The 26373-nt window shown below is 41.5% G+C and overlaps 1 protein-coding gene across 6 annotated transcripts in view; it reads left to right on the top strand.

The window, feature by feature from the left end:
* The window catches only part of ARHGAP12 (Rho GTPase activating protein 12), a 189685-nt gene that overhangs the window by 22471 nt on the left and 140841 nt on the right, over positions 1-26373 (top strand). For all 6 annotated transcript variants that reach the window (XM_080657364.1, XM_080657363.1, XM_080657366.1 and 3 more), the window contains exons 2-3: positions 3787-3824; positions 5986-6737. In XM_080657364.1, coding sequence (XP_080513490.1) covers positions 6063-6737 — 675 coding nt within the window. In that variant the 5' untranslated portion in view covers positions 3787-3824; positions 5986-6062. The remainder of the gene's footprint in view (positions 1-3786; positions 3825-5985; positions 6738-26373) is intronic.

Genomic DNA, 26373 nt, shown 5'->3' with positions numbered 1-26373 from the left:
CCAGAGTCAAGTCCCTGCCCACCCACATGCACCTCAAAATGGCGTGAGACCCAGACCCGCCGGGCCCCCGCCCCCATTGGGCTAGATCCAGATCTGGCCAGTCCCACCCTTGTCAAGACCCGCCGGGCAGGGGACGTTGCCTCAGGTCCCCTGGCTCGGCGCCAGGATTGGGGGCATGGCCTGAGGTCCCCCAGCCCAGACCGGGGTGGGGGCATGCCTTGAGGTCCCCCGTCACGCCCCGCCAGGTGGGGGACATGGCCTGAGATTCCCTGTCAAGCCCCGCTGGGCGGGGGGTGCGGCCTGAGTTCTCCCGACCCAGCACTGGGGGTGCACCTTGAGGTCCCCCGTCAAGCCCCGCTGGGTGGGGAGCGTGGCCTGAGGTCCCCTGTCAAGCCCTGCCAGGCAGGGGGGAGCAGCCTCAGGTCCCCTGGCCTGGTGCTGGGGTGGAAGGTGCGGCCTGATATCCCCCGGCCTGGTGCTGGGGTGGGGAGCATGGCCGGAAGTCCCCTGTCAAGCCCCACCTGGTGGGGGGTGTGGCCTGAGGTGCCTTGGCCTGGTGCTGGGGCAGGGGGAGCAGCCTGAGGTCCCCTAGCCCAACACCAGGATGGGAAGCGCACCTTGAGGTCCTCCATCAAGCCCCGCCGGGCAGGGGGCATGGCCTGAGGTCCCCTGGCCTGGTGCCAAGGCGGGAGGCGTGGCCAGAGGTCCCCTGTCAAGCCCAGCCGGGCAGGGGGGCGCAGCCTCAGGTCCCCTGGCCCGGTACTGGGGCGGGGGGCACGGCCTGAGGTCCCCTGTCAAGTCCTGCCGGGCAGGGGGTGCGGTCTGAGGTCCCTGGGCCTGGTGCTGTGGTGGGGAGCATGGCCTGAGTTCCCCTGACCCAGCACTGGGGGTGCACCTTGAGGTCCCCTGTCAAGCTCCGCTGGGTGGGGGGTACATCCTGAGGTCTCCTTTCAAGCCCAGCCAGGCAGGGGAGTGCAGCCTCAGGTCCCCTGGCCTGGTGCCGGGGCGGGGGGCCTCAGCCTGAGGTCCCCTTTCAAGCCCTACAGGGGCAGGGGAGGGTATAGCCTCAGGTCCCTGCTGGTTGCTTGTTAAGGCTTCTTATGGGAACTTGGCTTCAGCTGTGGGTGCAGCCATCTTTGTGATGGAGTGATGGTCAATTAGCATATTCCTTCTTTATTAGATAGGATGTTTGTTCTTGTTGAAAAACGAGGAAGAGAGGTGTGCAAAGCCTACCTGTGTATTTTTGAAACTGCAAAGAAAAGCAGTTGGTTGGTACTGGGCAGTAGCTATGCAAAAACGTTACTTGTACTGGTTAGGTACTTAGTTGTGTTTCTGTGTGTGTGTGTGTGTGTGTGAGAGAGAGAGAGAGAGAGAGAGAGAGAGAGAGATGAATATGGATGCAGGAGTGTTATGATGAGTACAGAATATATTTCAATTAGAGGAGTGTTTTGCTCAGTTGGTGCTATAGTTGAGTAAGATTCTAAGGAAAATACTTGAGGATAACAGGATAAACAGTGCTCAACCTAAGTTAAAGAGAAGAATCCACAAGTTTGGGTAATGGATGAAGAAACAAGCCAAAACTAAATGTTTTAATATGGCTTATGTTTTTAAAAGTACATAAGTTATTCACACATTTGCAGGTAATTTTCACTGAGATCTAAGTTTTTAGAGCTACCCCATAATTATTTTAATTTTCTTTGACTCCATAGTATATAATAAGGCTTTTATTTTTATTTTATCTAACTTTTCTAGACCTTGGATTGTAATACATAATTTCTGCTATGTGATTTTTCTAGAAGTTTATAATTTTACTAGAGGCCCAATGCACGAAATTTGTGCAAGAGTAGGCCTTCCTTCCCCCAGCTGCCGGCACCGGCTTCCCTCTGGGACCTGAGACCCAGGCTTCCCTCTGGCTGCCGGCAGGCACCTGGGACTTGGGCTTCTCTCGCAGCCCTGGCTTCGTCTAGAAGGTCGTCTGGAATGACGTCTGGTCTAATTACACTTTTATAGATTAGTTTCTCTTAGGGGCTTCCCAGTTTCATTCCCCATCTTCCATCCCAGTATTACCTAGAAATCTATCTCAGCTCCTGTTCTCTTAGTACATTGTGCCCACTTTTGCTCATGCCATCTGCCTTGATACCTAACTACCTTTTTTGCATGGTCTTTTGACTGCTTCTTTGTCTTCCTTGTCCTCACAATTCTCATTGCCTTTAACTAAAACTGTAGATTGGATGTCTCATGTTGAACGTGGTTAAATTGACTTCTTTATCTTTCTTCCTAACACCTCCTTCATACTTATCTTCTAGTCAATGGGAAGGTGTAGTTATAAAACCTGGCAGTAAAAGAGATGGAACATGGACTGGCCTTTAACCCAGTGTTGCTTCCCATGCCACAGCCCCTCTCTGACTAGCATGAAATCATACAGTTTACTTGTTATTCTTCATACTTTTTTCTCCATTCCTATGAATAAATGTTTGACCAATTATAGTATGCCTGAGCTACAATAATTTTCTGCATATACCCTTACTTGTTTCACTATCTTCAAAGATATAAACTTAAGTTATTTTATTACTTCCTGGAAAGAAAAAGAAAAAAACAAACACCAGAGGATAAATATCTCAGTGTGGAATTTTGAAAAGTTGTAGCGAAAAAGTTATGTTGGTAAAAAGATTAAAGCACATAGTGACTAATGTCCTGGTAATGCATGAAAATAAAGGTTGGGCCTTTGGAAGGTTAGAATTCCTATTTACTGTGAGTGCGTATACCATGTAGATTTGCTAGGGCTGGGGTGGGGTCAGAGATAGGAAGTGGATTTGGGGTATGGTAAGTTTTAGGTATTAAAACATCAAGTGGATTTGGCTATTGTGTGTCTGTAGTCACTTTAGATCTAGAAGAATCTCCCTCCCTTTTTCATTTAAAAAATATATTTTATTGATTTTTTACAGAGAGGAAGGGAGAGGGAGAGAGAGTTAGAAACATCGATGAGAGAGAAACATCTATCAGCTGCTTCCTGCACACTCCCTACTGGGTATGTGCCCGCAACTGAGGTACATGCTTTTGACCGGAATCGAACCTGGGACCCCTGAGTCCACAGGCCGATGCTTTATCCACTGAGCCAAATCGGTCAGGGCTCCTTTTCATTTATTTATGAGATTGAATTTTAAAAAAGAATTCAGGTCTGTTGTCTAATAGAATGTCTCACATTCTGGATTTGTTTGTATCCTAATGATTAGCTTAAGGTTAAACCTTTTTTTGGCAAGAGTGCAATTTAGGTGACATTGTAACATCTCATTGCATCACATTAGGGAGCATATATATTATCAGGTTGTCTGTCCCACTGTTGGTGTTGCAAAATTTGACCACTTGGTCTATTTCCCCATTTATAATTAGTAAGTAATCTGTGGGGAAATGTTAGGGCTCCCAACAACTTTCAATATTTGTTTTCATTCTCTTTACCCATTCAATACATAAACTTGAAAAATAGTTGTCATTTTAACTATTTTACAAAAGTTGTTTCTCATGTTATTAGAAGTTTAAAAAGGTATTCTGTCAGAATAAAAATAAGGGGCAGAAATGAATTTGAGACCATGTGGAAATGAAGTAGGAGAGGCAGTGGTAAAGTGTACCTGTGTTTGGAGGATGTTGCTGACACAGTGGTGGCATATAAAATTGTACTGTGTTCCTTGTAGCCAGAAAGTTATGCTTCTAAAATGTGAGCAACATTGTACTTATAGCTTTCTTTATGCAATTCTGGCCAAAGTTAATGAACTTTATTTTTTTTTATAGGTTTAAATTAATACTGGATATTTCTGTCTCCTTCTAAGGTAAGTTTTATTTTTTTGAAACAACATTACTGTATTAAATTTGTTATTCAAGTAGTTTGTCTAGAAAGTAAATTTTAGTTACTGATGTATCACTAACTTATTTATCAACTGGGCTTATGGGGTTATCTGTTACAGAGAATAATGATCCTCAGGGGAATTCTTGTTAGTTACTGCACAGATAGCATACAGTAATATCATGCCCAGTACTTGGGTGCTGAGCAAAATTGGCAGGTTGTCATGGGACCTTGGGTAAATATTTTTGGTACACTTAATATTCAGAATTGCTAAGGTTTGATCTGTGAGTTTTGGGTCGAGTATATTAGTTTCCCAGGGCTGCTCTAATAGAGTGCACAAAGTGAGTGGCTTAAAACAACAAAAGTTTATTCTCTCACAGTTCTGGAAGCTAGCTGTCCAAAATAAAGGCATCAGTAAGTCTGCTCTCCCTCTGAAGGCTCTAGGGGAGGGTCCTTTCTCGCCTCTTCCCAGCATCCTTGGTGTTTTGGCTTATACCTGAATCACTACAGTTTCTGTCTTTGTGTTCATATGGGCTTTTTTTCTCTGTGTCTCCTCTCCTGGTTTTCTAATCTCCCTTTCCTTATGAAGACACCAGTCATTGGATTTTGGGGCTTGCCCTAATCATGTATAACTTTATCTTAAGTGGATTATATCTGTGCAGACCCTATTTCCAAATAAGGTTTATGCAGGTCCTGGCTTTAGGACTTCAACATACCTTTTTTTTGGGAGAGGGGGGAGATACTTCATCCCACTGTGGTTGTGGCTTGATTTGAGTTGCAGCAATATTGAAATGCTATGATCATTTTGAAGTTTGAAAGCTATGTTCTATGAGGCACAAAATATTTTGGAATTCATATAGAAATTAAAGTGAAAACTAGAGCACTGGCTGGGTGACTCACTTGGTTGGAGCATCGTCCCATACACCAAAAGGTTGCAGGTTCGATTCCTGATCAGGGCACATACCTAGGTTGCAGGTTCAATCCCCGGTTGGCTTGTGTAAGGGAGGCAACTGATCAATGTTTCTCTCTCACATTGATGTCTCTCTCTCTCTCTCTCTCTCTCTCTCTCTCTCTCTCTCTCTCTCTTTCTCTTTCTCTCTCTTTCTCTCTCTCAAACCAATAAACATATCTTCAGGTGAGGATTGAAAAAACAAAATAAAAACTAGATTTCTTAAGCCAATTTAGGGCTATTTTTAATAGACTTTGAATGGGTTTGGGGTGGTGGTGGTAGATTTTTAACATTTACTAATACAAAGACTGATTATTTGTTGGCATTTGTGGGATTCAACCTAACAAGAATCATGGCCCTCCTGAGGTAGACATAAAAGGAAAACAAAATAAATTAGCAGTTTCTTTTTCAGTGTATTTTGTCTAACAATGTTGTATTTTTTATATTAGGAAATGAAAAGTATAATCGGATAACTTAAAAAATATATTTTTATTGATTTCAGAGAGGAAGGGAGAGGGAGAGAAAGAGAGAAACATAAATGATGAGAGAGAATCATTGACTGGCTGCCTCCTGTATGCCCTCCACTGGGGATTGAGCCCGCAGTCTGGGCATGTGCCCTGACGGGGAATCGAATTGTGACTTCCTAGTTCATAGGTCAATGCTCAATCACTGGGCAACACTGTCTGGGCTAGATAGTGTTTTTTAAAGCTCATTAATGCTCTTGATCATTTTAAAAATGAAGAGTACAATTTCATTGAAATTCAACTCCAACTTCAAAGATGATCTTAGCTAAGGCATACATACAGTGAACTTAGATCAGTGCCTGGCCTATGGGAAGTGCCTGTTATTACTGAGCCTTTCTAAGAAAGTGAAGGAGGTTTAAGGTAGTCATGAAAAGAAGGAAAGTTCTTCTTACCTCTTATTTTTGATAGTCTTGTGTCTGACTGGTTAGTAGTGTATTTACTATTCCAGTCATTGGTTTGGTATTGGTCATAAATGACTGAACAATGTACATTACAGTATTATGAGAGTTTTCTAATGTAGGACAATAGAAAACATTAGATTCATAGTTACTTTCTGAGTTTGAGATTTGAAGGTAATAAATGCTTGTATTATGTGATGCTTGTGAGTAAATATAAAAAATCCAGACTCTATTAACTTGTTTCTTCATTCTGTTCTTCTGTTTAAATAACAATAGCTATATTAATCCAACAAGACATAAGGCTATAATGTGGCATACCATGCTTTCTGAGAGGTGAATATTATTGAGTAAAAATGGCTGACAGAAGTGGCAAGATTGTTTCAGGACAAGTATATATCGAAGTGGAATATGATTATGAATATGAAGCAAAGGACAGAAAGATTGTGATAAGACAAGGGGAGCGATACATATTGGTGAAAAAGACCAATGATGACTGGTGGCAAGTCAAACCAGATGAGAATTCTAAAGCATTTTATGTGCCAGCCCAATATGTTAAGGAAGTCACCCGCAAAGCTCTGATGCCGCCTGTTAAACAGGCAGTTGGACTGCCAAATAATTCTATGAAAGTGATCCAGAGTCTGCATCTTCAGAGATCAACAGAAAATGTGAACAAATTGCCTGAGCTTTCAAGTTTTGGAAAGCCATCATTGTCTATTCAAGGAACAGGTCTTATTCGTGATGCCAATCAGAATTTTGGACCCAGTTATGATCCAAGTCAAACTGTCAACCTAAGCCTGGACCTCACCCACAATAATGGAAAGTTTAGCAGTGATTCACATTCACCTAAAGTTTCCAGCCAGAATAGGACGCGCTTATTTGGTCACTTTCCCGGTCCAGAGTTCTTGGATGTAGAGAAAACTAGCTTCTCCCAGGAACAGTCTTGCGATTCAGCAGAAGTCTCAGAAAGGGCCCATCAGGATTCTGAGTCTGGTGATGAACTTAGCAGCAGCTCCACGGAACAGATAAGGGTAAGATTTAAAGAACGATGAAACATGTGTACCTTAATAAAAATATGAATTACAGATTTTAATTTAATTAAAAAATCTTTGTAAGAATTAAGAATCATTTGTTTTACTTTATGTTTATAAAATACATGGGTTCCATCCTGAATTAAAGAGACAGAAAATATGGTAAATAATTTGTAGAGTTCACTTTATGGTTTCCATAATTCTTGGACGTTTACAGGACTAGAAATACTTCATGTGTGGAAAAAATTTTCTCTCTATTGATTATGCATGAAATAGAAAGATCTTTATGCATGAGATAGAAAGATCTTAATTTACCCAGTGATGATATTTCTTTTATTAGAAAAAGTTTGTTTTCTAGCAGTACTCAATTTGGCTTGTTTCTGATAAGTCTCCAGGTAATAATGGATATATGGGGAAAGATGTCACTGGAATATTAACCACTAACTCTTGTTCTTCAAAACTTTTTTATTAACCTGGAGTATTAAGAAAAACATAAAGCTCACAAACCTTTACCTCCATTCATGTACTTTTGTGTTTTAAGTGTCTATGTATCCATGCTTATTTGCATTCCCTGGAAAAAATTTTATGTGTCTATTGTTTGGTTTCTAAAATTTTTCCTTACTTAATTTTATTTTGAGATTAGTTTATGCCAGTTTATTAGTCAGGTATAGTGAAGTAATTTTAAAAGCACATGCCTAAAATTGAAACTTAAATGTATAGGGTGTCCCCCCAAAATGTATACATACTTTGAATGATTGTAAAGTCAGTGCTTATTAACATATAACTCATTTTCAAAATTAAGTTAGTTAGCAGCTGTTAAAGTGTGTATACATTTTTTTGGGGACACCCTATATTTGGAAAAGTCAAATGTTAAATGCACTTGAAAATGCCAAGGTTGTGGGTTTGATCCCTGGTCAGGGCGCATATAAGAATCAACCAATGAGTACATAAATAAGTGGAATAACAGATGTTTCTCTCTTCCTCTCTCCCTTCATCTTTATTCCTCCACCCCTTTCTCCCTCCCTCCCCCTCTGCCTTCCTCTCTCTCTAAAATCCTATCTAATGAAAGAGTAATATGCAAATTAACCATCACTCCGCTACGCCCACAAGCCACGGCCACAGAGAGCAGGAGGGAGGCTTGGGTTTCCCCGGCAATGGAGGAAGCCAAGCTTTCTGTCTGCCCTTGCCGGCCTAGGCCTCCACTCAAGGCTACAAAGTTTCAATGATAGAAGATAGATAAACCCAAACAGAAATGGCGGCAGCCACGGAGCTGGAAAGAGCAGGAGGCTAGGGTTGCCCCTGGTGATGGAGGAAGCCAAGCTTTCCGCACACCCTGGCCAGCCCAGGCCTCCACTTAAGGCTATAAAGTTTCAATTATAGAAGATACATAAAACCCAATAGAAATGGCTGCCGCCATGGAGCAAGCAGGAGGCTTGTCTCCGCTCCAGGCTACAAAGTTTCAATTGTAGAAGATAGATAAACCCCAGATACCAGGGCCTCCACTTGGGTAGCCAGGGGGCGTGGCCGGCCTGCAAACCACCACAGGCCCCTTGCCCAGGCTGTCCCATGCCCCAAGGGAACCCCCACCCTGATCCGGGACACCCTTCAGGGCAAACCAGCTGGCCCCCACCTGTGCACCAGGCCTCTATCCTATCTAATAAAAGAGTAATATGCAGATTGACCATCACTCCAACCCACAAGATGGCTGCCCTCATGTGGTCAAAGATCCTGCCCCCATGTGGACACAAGATGGCTGTGACAAGATGGCCAGCAGGGGAGGGCAGTTGGGAGGGACCAGGCCTGCAAGGGAGGGCAGTTGGGAAGGACCAGGCCTGCAAGGGAGGGCAGTTGGGGGCGATCAAGCCTGCAGGGGAGGGCAGTTAGGGGTGACCAAGCTGGCAGAGGAGGGAAGTTGGGGGCGACCAGGCCTGCAGGGAAAGGCAGTTGGGAGGGACCCAGGCCTGCAGGGGAGGGCAGTTAAGGGAAAACAGGCTGGCAGGGGAGCAGTTAGGCATCAATCAGGCTGGCAGGGGAGTGGTTAGGGGGTGATCAGGCTGGCAGGCAGAAGCGGTTAGGGGCAATCAGGAAGGCAGGCAGGTGAGCACTTGGGAGCCAGCAGTCCTGGATTGTGAGAGGGATGTCCGACTGCCCGTTTAGGCCCGATCCCACTGGGATTGGGCCCAAACGGGCAGTCAGACATCCCTTGAGGGCTCCCAGATTGGAGAGGGTGCAGGCTGGGCTGAGGGACCCCCCCCCCCCCCCGTGCACGAATTTCGTGCACCGGGCCTCTAGTCAATAAGTAAAAAAGAAAAATGTGATACATTTTTTGTCTAAAGCTCTGTTGTGAGATTTATAATAATTGTATGGCTGCATTTAGGTGTGATCTGATTATAATGGAACTAGTATGTTCTTTTTCTAGGTTTTAATTTTTATGTGTGACATTTTAAATGGAATTAGGGAAAAGGTAATGTTTTCTAAAAAAACTTGAGATGTTTGAGATGAAGACATTTACATAAGCTTGGCTAGTGTGTTCTCAGTGGTTGAGTGTCAACCTATGAACCAAGGAGTCATGGTTCGATTTCTGGTCAGGGCACATGCCTGGGTGGTGGGCTCAAACCCCAGTAGGGGGTGTGCAAGAGGCAGCTGATCAATGATTCTCTCTCATCATTGATGTTCCTATTTCCTTCTCCCTCTTCCTTCCTCTCTGAAATCAATAAAAGTATATTTTAAAAAAGACACAGAAAGTAGTACTGACAGTTTACTATCATTCACCTTAGTAAGTTTTTGTTTCTTTAGTCTTTATGTGATACTAGAGGCCCAGTGCATGAAATTCATGCATTGGTAGGGTCCCTAGCAGCTGCCAGCTGCCGGCCGGGGCCTGCCTTCGTTCTGCGCTGCCCCTTGGTGGTCAGCGCACGTCATAGCGAGCGATTGAACTCCAGGTCGGTCGAACTCCCAAGGGGACACTGCATATTAGGCTGTTACATACATACGTAACATACATAGATTTTCACATAGAATACATAGTGTTTCTAGGAATTGTTTTTATAAATAGCTCCTTTTTGAGCTAGTGGAATTTGAGAAAGATGTCCTTTTTCTCTTCCATCTCATCATCACCACTGTTTCACACTTCAAATTTCGTTTTTTATTTAGGTATACTGGCCAGCCTGTATTCTCCTCATTATGGTCATTTTAAAATCATGGCATGTAATTTCATGGCTCTTTACCTCTCCTGTTTGGAAATTCTATTAGATCTCTCTAGCCAGTCCCTTTCTCTTCATGGCAACTGTTCAAACCTTTTATATTATCTTTAGTTCTTTGATTCACCTGCTTTTCCCTGCTGTCTTATCAGGTAACCTTTCCTTCTATTTCACAGCAAAAATAAAAACCATGGGATAGAAACTGCTTCAACTTTGGGGAAGATGTTAATAGCACTTAGTAGCACTTTTAACAGCTGTTAATCACACTGGCTTTTGATTTGAATCAGACTTTATAAAGGTTCCCTCTACGGTTTCCATAATTCTATTCTATCACTCGCTGTGTGATGATTGGGGCAAATTAGTTAACTTCTCAATGTTTCAGTTTTCTCATCTTAAATTGCAGATCATGGGCTTGTTCAGCCTCTTCACATATGCTTGAATGTTGTGACTAGCTTTGCCCCAGAAAGAGCAATGCAAGGTAGAACAAGATAGAAGTTGCATTATCTTTTTGCCTGAATCTTAGAAGTTACACACTGTCATATCTTACTAGTATGCAATTGAGCCCTATTCTCTGTGGGAAGAGACTACACTGGGTGTACACATCAGGATCTGAGGACATTGGGACCACCTTGGGGGCTGGCTATCACAGTAAGTATTCGGTAAATTATAGCTGTCATTGTTATTGTTCCTTATTTATCCTCACCCAAGGATTTAAAAAAATTATTTTATTTATTTTCCCCCACATTTTTTTATTCTTTATTGAAAAGTATTACATATGTGTCCTTATCCCCCCATTGTCCCCCTAACGCTCCCCCCCGCCCCCGCTTGTGCCCTCACCCCCCTGGTGTCTGTGTCCATTGGTTAGGTTTATATGCATACATACAAGTCATTTGATTGATCTCTCCCCTTACCCCCACTCTCCCCTGCCTTCCCTCTGAGGTTTGACGGTCTGATAGATGCTTCACTGTCTCTGGATCTGTTTTTGTTCATCAATTTATGTTTTTCATCATATTCCACAAATGGGTGAGATCATGTGATATTTATCTTTCTCTGACTGACTTATTTCACTTAGCATAATGCTCTTGGTCCATCCATGCTGTTGCAAATAGTAGGAGTTCCTTCCTTTTTACAGCAGCTTAGTATTTCATTGTGTAAATGTACCACAGTTTTCTAATCCACTCATCTGCCGATGGCCACTTAGGCTGTTTCCAAATCTTAGCTATTGTAAATTGTGCCGCTATGATCATAGGGGTGCATATATCCTTTCTGATTGGTGTTTCTAGTTTCTTGGGATATAGTCCTAGAAGTGGGATCACTGGGTCAAATGGGAGTTCCATTTTTAACGTTTTGAGGAAACTCCATACTGTTCTCCACAGTGGCTGCACCAGTCTGCAATCTCATCAGCAGTGCATGAGGGTTCCGTTTTCTCCGCATCCTCTCCAGCACTTGTCATTTGTTGATTTGTTGATGATAGCTATTCTGACAGGTGTGAGATGGTACCGCATTGTCGTTGTGATTTGCATCTCTTGGATGATTAGTGACTTTGAGTATGTTTTCATATGTCTCTTGGCCTTCTGTATGTCCTCTTTCGAAAAGTATCTATTTAGGTCCATTGCCCATTTTTTTGATTGGGTTGTTTATCTTCCTTTTGCTAAGTTGTATGAGTTCCCTGTAAATGTTGGAGATTAAACCATTATCGGTGATAAACTGGCAAATATGTTCTCCCATGCAGTGGGCTTTCTTATTGTTTTGTTGATGGTTTCTTTTGCTGTGCAGAAGCTTTTTATTTTGATCCCATTTGTTTATTTTTTCCTTAGTTTCCATTGCCCTCCGAGCTGTATCAGTGAAGATATTGTTTTGGCATATGTCTGAGATTTTGCTGCCTGTGAATTCCTCAAGATTTTTATGGTTTCCCGTCTTACATTTATTTAAGTCCTTTATCCATTTTGAGTTTATTTTTGTGTGTGGTGTAAATTGGTGGTCTAGTTTCATTTTTTTGCATGTATCTGTCTAATTTTCCAAACACAATTTATTGAAGAGACTGTCTTGACTCCATTGTATGCTCTTGTCTCCTTTGTGAAATATTAATTGAGCATTGTGGTTTGGGTCGATTTCTGGGTTCTCTATCCTATTCCATTGGTCTACTAGTACTGTTCTTGTGCCAGTACCAGACAGTTTTTAGAACCGTGGCTTTGTAATATAGCTTGATATCTGGTATTGAGATCCCTCCTACTTTGTTCTTCTTTCTCAGGATTGCTGCAGCTATTCGGGGTCTTTTTTCCAGATGAATTTTTGAAGAGTTTGTTCTAGGTCTGTGAAATATGCTATTGGTATTTCAGTGGGGAGTGCATTGAATCTCTAGATTGCTTTGGGTAGTATGGACATTTTAATGATGTTGATTCTACTAATCCATGAACACGGTATGTTCTTCCATCTGTTTATGTCTTCCTCTACCTCTTTTTTCAGTGTCCTGTAGTTTTCCGAGTACAGGTCTTTTACCTCCTTAGTTAAGTTAATTCCTAGGTATCTTAATTTTTTTTGATGCGATGGTAAATGAGATTGCTTTTTTAGTCTCTCTTTGTGTAATTCACTGTCCTATATAATAAAGAGCTAATATGCTAATTAGACCAAATGGCAGAACAACCTTGAGGATCAACCAATGGGTGGAGGGCGGGGCCGTGGGGCTCTGAGACAGCTGAGGCCGTGAGGCAGCTGGAGCCTCGAGGGCCGAGCCCCTTGCACGAATTTCGTGCATTGGGCCTCTAATTGGTGTATACTAGTAAAAAGGCCATAGATTTCTGGGTGTTAATTTTGTATCCTGCTACATTGCCAAATTCATTTATTAAGTCTAATAATTTTTTGATGGAGTCTTTAGGGTTTTCTATGTACAGTGTCATGTCATCTGTGAACAATGACAGTTTTACTTCTTTTTTTCCAATTTACATATCTTTTATTTCTTCTTCTTCTCTAATTGCTTTGGCTAGCACTTCCAGGATTATGTCAAACAGGTGTGGTGAAAGTGGGCATCCCTGTCTTGTTCCCGTTCTTAGGTGAAATGGTTTTAGTTTTTGCCATTGAATATGATGTTAGCTGTAGGTTTGTCATATAAGGCTTTTATTATGTTGAGGTATGATCCCTGTATTCCCACTTTGCTGAGGGTTTTTATCAAGAAAGGTTGTTGGATTTTGTCAAAAGCTTTTTCTGCATCAATTAATATGACTGTGATTTTTATCTTTCATTTTGTTTATGTGATATATCACGTTTATTGATTTGCAGATATTGTACCATCCTTGCGTCCCCGGGATAAATCTTATTTGGTCATGCTGTATCATCTTTCTGATGTGATGCTGGATCCGATTTGCTAGAATTTTGTTGAGGATTTTAGCATCTATGTTCATGAGGTATATTGGCCTGTAATTCTCTTTCTTTGTATTGTCTTTGTCTGGTTTTGGTATTAGGGTAGTGCTAGCTTCATAGAATGAGCTTGGTAGTGTTCCTTCCTCTTTATTTTTTTGCAGTAGTCTGAGAAGGATAGGTTTAGGGCTCTTGTTTACTGGAAGCTTTTTGATGACTGCTTCAATTTCCAAGGATAATTTTTTTTTCTTTCCATTGATTTTTAGAGAGTGGAAAAGAGAGGGAAAGACAGAGAGAAATATCAGTGTGAGAGAAACAAATGCCCTTGACCGGAATTGAACCTTGGACCTTTCAGTGCACAGGCTGATGCTCTATCCACTGAGCCAAACCTGCTAGGGCTATTATTTCTATTATTTTCACCAGCAAATCTGTAAGTACACCTATATCAGCAATAATTTTTATCCCCAGTGTAATGCAAGTGTTGTCTCTCCTATCGAAGGGCGGTCTCTTGTATTTGCTTTTCCCTTTCTTCCACAAACCTTTTGCTAAAAGTTATATCGCATTGTGCTCATGTGGCTGTAGACTCATTATTTACCAAGTTTTTTCATCAGCATTTAAATTTGCTCCTGTGTTTCCCATCTTAGTAAAGCTCCTCAGTGACACCTTTCCCTCTGAGTATCACTTACTACCCTTTCCCTTTACTGGCAATTTACGAAAAGAGTTGTATAGATTTACTTCTCTGCATTTGCTCATTTCCCACTCTTTGCTTAAGCTATTTTAATATGTCTTCTGACTCCACCAAGCCACTTAAATGTCTTGCAAAACTATGATATCACAATCAGGATACTGACCTTGTACAGTAGAGATACTGAATATTTCCATCACCACAAGGATCATTCATGGTTTCCTTTTATAGCCACACCCTCTTCCCTCCCACTCCCATCCTGGTCACCACTGATATACTCTCCATTTAAAAATTTTTGGTATTTCAAGAATGTTATCTAAAGGTAGTCGTATGCTATCTAATCTTTTGGGATTGGCTTTATCATTCAGTATAATTCTCTGGAGATTCCGTTAGTTGTGTGAATTAGTATTTTTTCTTTTTATTGCTGACTAGTATGCTGTGGTATGAATGTACCATACTTTGTTTCACCATTCACCCATTGAAAAACATCTGGGTTTCCAGTTTTTGGCTGTTGCAAACAAAGCTACTATATATAAACATTTCTGCACAGGTTTTGTGTGAACATGAACTTTTTATATCTCTGGTGTAATTGCCCACAAGTATAATTGCTGATGGTAGTTGCATGTTTAATTTTTTAAGAGATAACCAAACTGTGTTCTAGAGTTGCTCTATCATTTTATGTTCCTACCAACAATGTTTGTAATCCAATTTCTCTGCGTGCTCACCAGCATTTGGTGTTGTCACTTGTGTCCTCATACCTTCATTAACCCCCCAAAACTCCCCCCCACTCACGCCCTCACCCCCCTGGTGTTCATGTCCATTTGTTAGGCTTATATGCATGCATACAAGTCCTTTCTTTATTTGAGCCATTCTTATAGGTGTGTAATATCTTGTGATTTTAATTTGCATTTTCCAAATAGCTAATGATGTTGAACATCTTTACATGTGCTTATTTGCCATCAGTAGATCCTTTTCATTGAAATGTCTCTTTATGTCTTTTTGCCCATTTTCTAATTGGGCTGTTTTCATACAGTTGAGTTTGGAGATTTGTTTATATAGTCTAGATACTAGTCATTTGTCAGGTACATGGTTTGCAGATATTTTCTCCTAATGTGTAGCTTATCTTTTCATCCTCTTAAGCAGATTCTTTTGTAGAGCAAAAGTTTTTAATTTTGATGTCCAATTTACTTTTTCTTTTGTGGATCATGCTTTTGTGTCGAGTGTAAGAACTCATTGCATAGCTCTATTAGGTTTCTCCAGGGAAACAGAACCAATAGAGTGTGTGCATGTATGTAGAGAGACATTTATTTTAAGGAATTGGCTTATGTGATTATGAAGGCTGGCAAGTACAAAATCTGCAGAGTAGGATAATATGCTGAAGACCCAGGGAAGAGCTAGTGTTGAAGTTCAAATCTGGGGGTGGGGGTCAGTCTTTTGTTCTATTCAGGTCTTCAACTGATTGGATGAGGTCTGCCATATTATTGGGGGGCGGGGAATCTGATTTACTTAAAGTCCACCTATTTAAATGTTAATTATAAATCTAAAAACACTCTTACAGAAACATCTACACTAATAAAAGAGAAACATGCAAATTGACCATACCTCTACTACACCCCCAGCCACGCCTCCCAGCCAATCAGGAGTGAGTATGCAAATTAACCCAACAAAGATGGCGGCACAACTTTATCAGCTAGAATATAGTACTGCATGTGCAGTTTTGTTTTGTGTCATTATGCAAGCTCCACTCATCAACACCTGTATCCCCACCTGAGACTGGAGTCGAACCACAATCTGGGTATGTGCCCTGATTGGGGATCGAACCTGGAACTCTTCAGTGCACAGGAAAATGCTTCAACCAAATGAGCCATACTGGCCAGGGCTAAAGTTAGTTTATTTTTTCTCATATTCTGCATTCTTTTCTGGAATTCTCTATCCCACCTCAAATTTCTACATTAAAAATTTGCATACATCAAGGTTTGCTCTTAGTGCTGTAGAGTTCAATAGGTTTTGACAAATGCACAATATTATATATACACAATTACAGTATCCTACAGAATAGTTTCATTGACCTAATCCCCTGTGCTTCACCTGTTCACCCTCCGCCCTTTCTCACTTCCAATCCTCTGCAACCGCTCATCCTTTTACTCTGTGTAATTTTGTCTTTTCTGTGGTGTCTTTTAATTGGAGTCATATAGTGGGTAGACTTTTTAGATTGGCTTCTTTCACTTAGCAATATGTATTTAAGATTCATCCATGCCTTTTCATGTTTGAGAACATTTTTTTTATTGCTGAGTAACTTGTTATGGTGATGTATCACAATTTGTTTATTCCTTTATCTTTTTTTAAAAAAAAAAAATCTTTATTCAGATTATTACAATTGTTTCTCCTTTTCCCCCCCATAGCTCCCTTCCACCCAGTTCCCACCCCACCTTCTGCCCTTACCTCCCCCCCCCCCCCCCCACTGTCCTCATCCATGGGTGTATGGCTTTTGTCCAGTCTCTTCCTGAACCCCCCCATACCCCTTTCCCCCTGAGAATTATCAGTCCACTCCCTTTCTATGCCCCTGATTCTATTATATTCACCAGATTATTCTGTTCCTCAGGTTTTTAATTCACTTGATTTTTGGTTTACTTGTAGATAGATATGTATTTGTTGTTCATAATTTTTATCTTTACTTTTTTCTTCTTCCTCTTCTTTAAGAATACCTTTCAGCATTTCATATAAAACTGGTTTGGTGGTGATGAACTCCTTTAGCCTTTTGTTATCTGTGAAGCTCTTTATCTGCCCTTCAATTCTGAATGATAGCTTTGCTGGGTAGAGTAATCTTGGTTGTAGGTTCTTGCTATTCATCACTTTGAATATTTCTTGCCACTCCCGTCTGGCCTGCATAGTTTCTGTTGAGAAATCAGCTGACAATGGGTGCACCCTTGTAGGTAATTAACTGTTTTTCTCTTGCTGCTTTTAATATTCTCTCTTTGTCTTTTGCTCTTGGCATTTTAATTATGATGTGTCTTGGTGTGGTCCTCTTTGGATTCCTTTTGTTTGGGGTTCTATGCGCTTCCTGGACTTGTAAGTCTATTTCTTTCACCAGGTGAGGGAAGTTTTCGGTCATTATTTCTTCAAATAGGTTTTCAGTATCTTGCTCTCTCTCTTCTTCTGCCACCCCCATAATTCTGATGTTGGTACGCTTGAAGTTGTCCCAGAGGCTTCTTACACTATCTTCAACTCTTTGGATTTTTTTTCTTTTTGCTTTTTCGGTTGAGTGTTTTTTGCTTCTTTGTATTTCAATTCTTTGACTTGATTCTTGTGTTCCTCTAGTCTGTTTTTGGGTCTCTGTATAATATTTTTTATTTCAGTCAGTGTATGTTTAATTTCTAGTTGGTCCTTTTTCATATCTTCGAGGGTCTCGCTAAATTTATCAGCCTTTTCTAGGATATTCTTGAAAAGCCTTATAACCGTGGTTTTGAATTCTATATCCAGTCATTTGTTTTCCTCCATTTCTTTCGTTTGTGATCTGTTTCTTTGATGCCACATTTTCATTGCTTCCCTGAGTTGGTAGGGTAGATTTGTGTGCTATGTTTCCTATATGGCCCAGTGGGTCGGCCTCCCCACTTAACCTGAGGTGGACACTCTTGGTGCACCCCTTTGTGGACTGTGTGTACAGTCTTGTTGTAGTTAAGTCTTGATTGTTGTTGGTATCACTGGGAGGAATTGACCTCCAGGCCAGTTGGCTGTAAGGATCAGCTGTGTCTACACTGGGAGAAGTTCAGTGCTGGAGACAGCCTTATAGGATTAGACTTGCCAAATTGCAATAGCCTCTGTGCTCAGCTTGGATGGGGTGGAGTCTCAGGGCGGAGCAGACAGTCTTGGCTTCCAGTCAGTCTTGCCCTTGCGCGCGTGCGCGCCTGCAGACCTCTGCCTTCCCCGGCTCCCGAGTCTCTGCCCGAGAGTCCAGATTCCCCCCACAAGAGCGTGGGTCCCCAGGGGCTCGCCTGGAACTGGGGTTCAGTGCAGTCGGAACTGGGGTTCAGTGCAGTCGGAACTGGGGTTCAGTGCAGTCGGAACTGGGGTTCAGTGCAGTCAGAACTGGGGCTCAGTGCAGTCAGGAGCTTCTGACTCCCTTACACTAGGGAAAGCCTGTGGCAACCTCCACAGCCTTTGTGCGCACTGGCATGCGCGCGCCTGCAAACCTCTGCCTTCCCCGGCTCCCGAGTCTCTGCCCGAGAGTCCAGATTCCCCCCCGTAAGAGCGCGAGTCCCTAGGGGCTCGCCTGGAACTGGGGTTCAGTGCAGTCAGAATTGGGATTCAGTGCAGTCAGGAGCTTCGGACTCCCTTCTGCTAGGGAAAGCCTGTGGCAACCTCTGCAGCCTTTGTGCACACTGGCGCGCGCGCCTCCGGAACCCTGCCTGCCGGGGCTCCCCCGGGTCTCCCCCGGGTCTCTGAGTCTCCGGGTGCCTTTCTCTCTACCTCACAGTCCAGACTCCCCCTGTATGAGCCTGGGTCCACGGGGTTTCGCCCGGGACTGGGGTTCAGTGCAGTCAGAACTGGGGCTCAGTGCGTTTGGGGGCTTCCTTCCCCCTTCTGCCAGAGAAAGTAAGCCAGGCTCTCAGCCTCCCTTCCTCTCTGTGCGCACAAAGACCCTTTGCCATACCTCCAATTCTCTGTGAGCTTTTCTCTTTCCTTCTAGTTGTAGAATTTCCACTCAGCCAGCTTTCCTGTGGTTCTGGATGGTGTCCGTTCTGTCTTTTAGTTGTAGTTTTGAAATTGTTGTGCGAGGCAGCAGTTTAGGTGCTTACCTATGCCGCCATCTTGGTTTTTCTATTCCTTTATCTTTTGAAGGACATCTTGGTTGCTTCCAGTTTTTGGAAATTTTGAATAAAACTGCTAGAAATATTTGTATTGAGGCTTTTGTGTAGACAGGTTTCAGATCATTTGGGTAGATACGTAAAATCAGTTGGGTAAATACCTAAGATTGTTGAGTAGTATGATAAGGCAATATTTACCCTTATAAGAAACCGCCAAACTGTTTTTTCAAAGTGGCTATTCCATTTTGCATTCCCATCAGCAGTGAATGAGAGTTTCTCATTTTCCACATCTTCATGATCATTTGGTATTGTCAATTTTTATTTTATTTTTACCTGTTCTAATAATATGTAATATCTTGTTTTAATTTGCATTCACTAATGACAAGTGATATTGAGCATCTTTTCATGTGCTTATTTTGTGTCTTTGTATCTTCTTTGATGAGGTGTCTAGATCTTTGTTCATTTTGAAATTGGGTTTATTTTCTTATTGTTGAGTGTTAAGAGTTCCTTGTATGTTTTAGGTACAAAGCCTTCACCACCCTGTTGTCTGTGTCCATGGATAATGCATGTAAGTTCTTTGGTTAATATCTTCCCCAACCCCAGATCCTCTTCCCTCTGAGATTCGTCAGTCTTTTCCTTCTTTCCATGCTTCCGTTTTTTTTGTGTGTTTTTTTTAATTCATTCTAGTTTATTTTGTTCATTAGATTCTTTGTTCATTTATTTTGATTAGTAGATAGATATGTATTTATTGCTATTTTATTGTTCATATATTTCAAAAAATATAATTTTATTGATTTCAGAGAGGAAGGGAGAGGGAGAGAGAGATAGAAACATCAATAATGAGAGAGAATCATTGATCAGCTGCCTCCTGCACACCCCACACTGGGGATTGAGCCTGCAACCTGGGCATGTGCCCTGACTGGGTTGAACCGTGCACTCCTGGTTCATAGGTCAACGATCAACCACCGAGCCATGCTGGCTGGGCTATTTTTCATATTTTTGATCTTCTCCTCCTCCTCCTCCTCCTCTTCTCCCTCCTCCCTTTCTACCCCCCTCCTCCACTTATCCCCCCCTCCTCTCCTTCCTCCCCTTCCTCCCCATTCTCTTCCTCTTCTCCCTCTTTTTCTCCCCCCTCCTCCCCCTCCTTCCCTTCCTCTCCTTCCCCCCCATTCTCTTCCTCTTCCTTCTCCCTCTTTTTCTCCTTCTCCTCTCCCTCCTCCTTCCACATTTCATGTAATACTGGTTTGGTGGTGATGAACTCCTTTAGCTTTTTCTTGTCTGGGAAGCTCTTTGTGTGACCTTCAATTCTAAACTATAGCTTTGTGCGATAGAGTAATCTTGGTTGTAGGTCCTTGCTTTTATTTATTTTTTAAATCTTTATTATTGAAAGTATTACATATGTTCCCTTTTCCCTCCATTGACCTCTGCCAGTCTGCCCTTGTCACCCCAGGCCTTTACCACTCTGTTGTCTATATCCATAGGTTATGTATATATGCATACAAATTCATTGGTTGATTTCTTCCCATCTACCCACCATCCCCTGCCTTCCCTCTGAGGTTTGACAGTCTGTTCAATGCTTCTATGTCTCTGGATCTATTTTTAATCAATTTATAGTGTTCATTAGATTGCACATATGAGTGAGATCATGTGATACTTATCTTTCTCTGACTGGCTTATTTCACTTAAAACAATGCTCTCCAGGTTCATTCATGCTGTTGCAAAGGGTAAGATTTCTTTCTTTTTTTACAGCTGCATAGTATTCCATTGTGTAGATGTGCCATAGTTTTTTTATCCACTCATTTGCTGGTGGGTACTTAGGCTGTTTCCAAATCTTAGCTATTATAAATTGTGCTATGAACATAGGGGTGCATATATTCTTTCTGATTGGTGTTTCTAATTTCTTAGGATATATTTCTAGAGGTGGGATCACTGGGTTAAATGGGAGTTCCATTTTTAATTTTCTGGGGAAGCTTCATACTGTTTTCCACAGAAACTGTACCAGTCTGCATTCCCACCAGCAAGTGTATTATGGTTCCCTTTTCACCACATCCTCTACAACACTTGTCATTTGTTGATTTGTTAATGATAGCAATTCTGACAGGTGTGAGGTAATACCTCATTGTTGTTTTGATGTGCATCCCTTGGATGATTAGTGACTTTGAGCATTTTTCCATATGCCTCTTGGCCTTCTTTATGTCCACTTTGGAAGTGTGGACATAAAGTATCTAGGTCCTTTGCCATTTTTTAATTGGATTTTTTAAATCTTCCTTTTGTTAAGTTGTATGAATTCCCTATAAATTTTGAAGATTAACCCCTTATCGGATGTATCATTGGCAAATATGTTCTCCCATGCAGTGTGTTTCCTTTTCATTTTGTTGATGGTTTCTTTTGCTCTGCAGAAGCATTTTATTTTGATGTAGCCCTATTTATTTTTTCCCTTAGTTTCCATTGTCCTAGGAGATGTATTGGTAAAGATATTGCTATGACAAATGTCTGATATTTTGCTGTGAATGGTTTCTTCTAGGATTTTTATGGTTTCACGTCTTACATTTAAGTCTTTTATCCATTTTGAGTTTATATTTGTGTATGGTGTAATTTGGTGGTCTAGTTTCATTTTTTTGCATGTATCTGTCCAATTTTCCCAACACGATTTATTGAAGAGACTGTCTTTACTCCTTTGTATGTTCTTGCCTCCTTTGTCAAATATTAATTGAACATAATGGCTTGGGTCGATTTCTGGAGTCTCTGTTCTGTTCCATTGGTCTATATACCTGTTTTGTGCCAGTACCAGGCTATTTTGAGTATAGTGGCTTTGTAGTATAACTTGATATCTGGTATTGTGGTGCCTCCAACTTTGTTCTTCTTTCTTAAGATTTTGGATCTTTTTAGATTCCATATACATATTTGGAGTATTTGTTCCAGGTCTCTGAAATACGCTGTTGGTATTTTATTAGGGGTTGCATTGAATCTATAGATTGCTTTGGGTAGTATGGATATTTTATTTTTTTATTTTATTATTATTTAAAAAATATATTTTTTATTGATTTCAGAGAGGTAAAAAGAGGGAGAGATAGAAACATCAATGATGAGAGACTATCATTGATTGGCTGCCTCCTGCATGCCCCCTACTGGGAATTAAGCTGAAACCTGAACATGGGACATTGACTGGAATCGAACTTGGAACCCTCCAGTCCACAGTCCAATGCTCTATCCACTGAGCCAAACCAGCTAGAGCAGGGGTCCTCAAACTTTTTAAACAGGGGGCCAGTTCACTGTCCCTCAGACCGTTGGAGGGCCGGACTATAGTTTAAAAAAAAAAAAAAACTATGAACAAATTCCTATGCACACTTGCACATATCTTATTTTGAAGTAAAAAAACAAAACGGGAACAAATACAATATTTAAAATGAAGAACAAGTAAAGTTAAATCAACAAAGTTACCAGTATTTCAATGGGAACTATGGGCCTGCTTTTGGCTAATGAGATGGTCAATGTCCGGTTCCATATTTGTCACTGCTAGTCGTAACAAGTGATGCAAGTGTGCATCAGTTAGTCTAGATCTGGTTGGAGATTTCAGATGTTTCATTCTGGAAAAAGTCTGTTCACAGACGTAAGTGCTGCCAGAGATGGTTGCCATTTTGAGTGCATGGTTCCTGAGCTGAGGATATGTCTTAGAAGGGAGAGATGCATAGAAATTAGGAAGGCTGCTTGACTTGAATGTGTCTTTCAGAGAGTCACAATTCTGCAGTTCAGCCAGTTCCATTTGGTAAATTGTATCCACATTTTCAATGTCAATAGAAAATGGGTTACGGAAAAGCTGTATGTCCTGTTCATGGAGATGAAGCTCTTTAAATCTAAATTGGAACTCCTTTTGCAACTTTTCCAGTGAATCCACACATGTTTTGTTTGGGAATGCAACCAATGGTTTTTCCGCTAACAGATTTTGAGTTGTGGGGAGATGGCAGAAATTTTCCTCCTTCACTTGTTTGATGAGGAGGCCTAATTTTACTTCAAATGCTTTCACATGTGATTGCATATCACAGATGAGCTTCCCCTTTCCTTGAAGTTGCACATTGAAACTGTTGAGTAGCTCTGTTACATCTGTCAGAAAGGCAAGGTGCCATTTCCATTCTGCATCATTGAGCTCTGGTACTTCTTTGTTTTTTGAAAGCAGAAAAGCTGTAATCTGTGGAAGTAAGTCATAGAAATGTTTCAAAACTCTCCCTCGACTCAGCCAAGGGATTTCTGTGTGGTACAGAACATCTTCATAGGCAACATTTAGCTCAGACAGAAATTCCTGAAATTGTCTGTGGTTTAGTGCATTAGCTCTAATGAAGTTAACACAAGATACCACAATTTTCATAACAGGTCCCACTTCAGTGATTTACTACACAGCGCTTGTTGGTGGATGAGGCAGTGTATGGCTATTGGATGAGAATGGTTATGTTTGTCCATCTCTTGGTTAATGCGAGCAATTACTCCTTTCTTAGACTCCACCATGCTAGGAGCACCATCAGTTGTCACACTGGCTAGTTTAGCCCAGTCCAGCTCCAAACCATTCACAGTTTGGCAAACCTTTTCATAGATATCCTCTCCTGTAGTTGTTCCTTTGATGCTTTGCAGTGCAGCAAGCTCTTCTGTGACTTCAAAATAGTCATTCGTCCCATGAATAAAAATTAGAAGTTGTGCAGAATCACAAACATCATTACTTTCGTCGAGTGCCAAGGAAAAATAGGAAAGTTTTTTTGGCAGAGTTTTGCAAATGCTGATGCAAATTGTTTCCCATTTCTTCAATCCTTCGTGTAATTGTAGGTCCTGAAAGACTCACTGTGCTAAATAAATCGGCCTTCTCTGGACACATCTCTTTGGCAACAGAAAGAAGGCATTCTTTAACAAATTCTCCCTCCACGAATGGTCTGCCAGTGCATGCTATTAGCTTGGCAACTTGAAAACTTGCTCGCAGTGATGAAATATTTAGCTGCTTCTGCTTCACAAAAGTATTTTGCTGAGTTGTCAATGTATTTTTCAGTTTTAATATTTTATCTTTTCTCACTTCTCCGACCAATCATATTTATCTTTATGTTGAGTTTGATAGTGTCGACGCAAATTGTATTCTTTGAACACAGACACTCTATTCTGGCATATCAAACACACAGCTCTTTCCTTGTACTGCATGAAAAAGTAATCATAAGTCCACTGTTCTTTGAATATCCTACACTCCGAGTCAATTTTTCTCTTTCTTGATATCATTGTTTCCTAGGGATTCCAAATTGCTATTCGTAAAATACCAATATATATATACAGCGCTACAAAAACAATATACCAGCAATAACTTTGCCCACACAGAGACATATAGACTGCACTGCCCATCAGTGCAGTCTGATCAGTGCCCATCAATGCAGTCTGATCAGTGTCCATCAGTGCAGCCTTGCCAGTCCACATCATTTCAGCCTCACCAGTGCCCGTATTGGTGGAACTCCGCTTTTACCTCAGGCTCACACTGGTGCAATGCGGGAACCGGCACGATTACAGAGCCGGTTCCTCCACCACCTTTCCAGTTCACACTACCCTGTGCGAACCGCACTGCGATCTGTGAACTCACACAGGAATCTGATCACATGGGTGAGAAGACCCATGCAATCAGATTCCACTGCAGGAAAAAAGAAGGCGCGTATGCCTTTTTTCTTCTGAATCTAATGCGAGATCAGCCATACAAGCATATGGCTGAACTCACACTGCTCAGAGATCGCAACAGTGTGAACCGGGGCTTACACAGCACACAACATACAACATCATACACAACTGAATAGCAATCAAAATATAAATGCACTTACTGTCAATTAAATTGGGTTTCCTACTCCTTGGCTGTCTGCAGAGCCGGATTAAGTTCCCATGGGGCCCTAGGCAGATTACCAGTTTGGAGCCCCCATGTGATAACACTGAGCACTGACCATTTGCATTAACACTGACTGCTGACCATTTGCGATAATACTGACCGCTGACAATTTGCATTAATACTGAGCGCTGACCATTTGCATTAACACTGAGCACTTACAATTATCATTACCAGTGAGCACTGACTATTTGCATTACCTCTGAGTGCTGACCATTTGCATTACCACTGAGCACTGACAATTTGCATTAGCACTGAGCGCTATTTGCGTTATCACTGTGATGCAACCCCCCTAGAAACCACCCCCAACCAACTAACCAACTTTAAAAAAAAAGGCTCTCCTAACTTAAAAAAAGGGCTCTCCTAACTTCAAAAGAAAAAAGGCGCCCCCTATCTGAAAAAAAAAGACCTAACTTCAGAAAAAAAGGCCCCCTTAACCGCAAAAAAAGGCCCTACTAACTGCAAAATAAAAAATAAAAAATAAAAAAATAGACCTCCTAACTTAAAAAAAAAAAAAAATCCTAACTTGTTCTTTTTTTTTTCTTTTTTTTAAAAAATATATTTTATTGATTTTTTACAGAGAGGAAGAGTGAGGGATAGAAAGGTAGAAACATCGATGAGAGAGAGACATCGATCAGCTGCCTCCTGCACGCCCCCTACTGGGGATGTGCCCGCAACCCAGGTACATGCCCTTGACTGGAATCGAACCTGGGACCCTTCAGTCCGCAGGCCGACGCTCTATCCACTGAGCCAAACCGGTTAGGGCAAATCCTAACTTGTTCTTACCTCGGTCCTCAGGCAGTAGCAGGCTCTGCACAGGCAAGCTCGTGACTTGTCTCACACCCGAGACTGAGAGGAGGAGTCGAGAGACAGAGAGAAGGAGGGGAGTTGGAGAGTGCGGCGCACATTCCACACATGCGCACTGTGGGCCCAGGACGAGTCGGCTGCTAAGCAGGACAGGCAGCAGCAGCAAAAACACCCGGTGGGCCGGATAAATGTCCTCGGCGGCAGCATGTGGCCTGCGGGCCGTAGTTTGAGGACCCCTGAGCTAGAGCCTGACATTTTAATATTGATTTTATCAATCTATGAACATGGTATATTCTTCCACTTGTTTATATTTTCCTCTATCTCTTTTCAATGTCCTGTTGTTTCCTGAGCATAGGTCTTTTATCTGCTTGGTTAGTTTATTTTTAAGTATCTAAATTTTTTTGTTGCAATGGTAAATGGAATTATTTTATTAGTTTCTCTTTCTGATAGTTTATTTTTGGTGTATAGAAATGCCATAGATTTCTGGGTGTTAATTTATATCGTACTACATTGCTGAATTCATTTATTAAATCTAGTTTTTTGATGGAGTCTTTAAGGTTTTCTATGTACAATATCATGTTATCTGTGAATAATGAGACCTTCTTTCCAATTTGGATGCCTTTTATTTCTTCTTGTCTGATTGCTGTGTCTAGAACTTCCAGTACTATGTTGAACAAGAGTAGTAAAGTGGGCATCCCTGTCTTGTTCTTGTTGTTAGGGGAAATGCTTTTAGTTTTTGCCCATTCAGTATGATGCTGGCTGTAGGCTTGTCATATAAGGCTTTTGTTATGTTGAGGTATTATCCCTCTATTCCCACTTTGCTGAAAGTTTTCATAAAAAAAAAAAGGGTGTTGGATTTTGTCAATTGCTTTCTGCATTAATTAATATGATC

The sequence above is a fragment of the Plecotus auritus genome (assembly GCF_963455305.1).
Source record: "Plecotus auritus genome assembly, chromosome: 1".
NCBI classification, from domain to species: domain Eukaryota; kingdom Metazoa; phylum Chordata; class Mammalia; order Chiroptera; family Vespertilionidae; genus Plecotus; species Plecotus auritus.
This window is presented reverse-complemented; position numbering and strand designations above follow the sequence as displayed.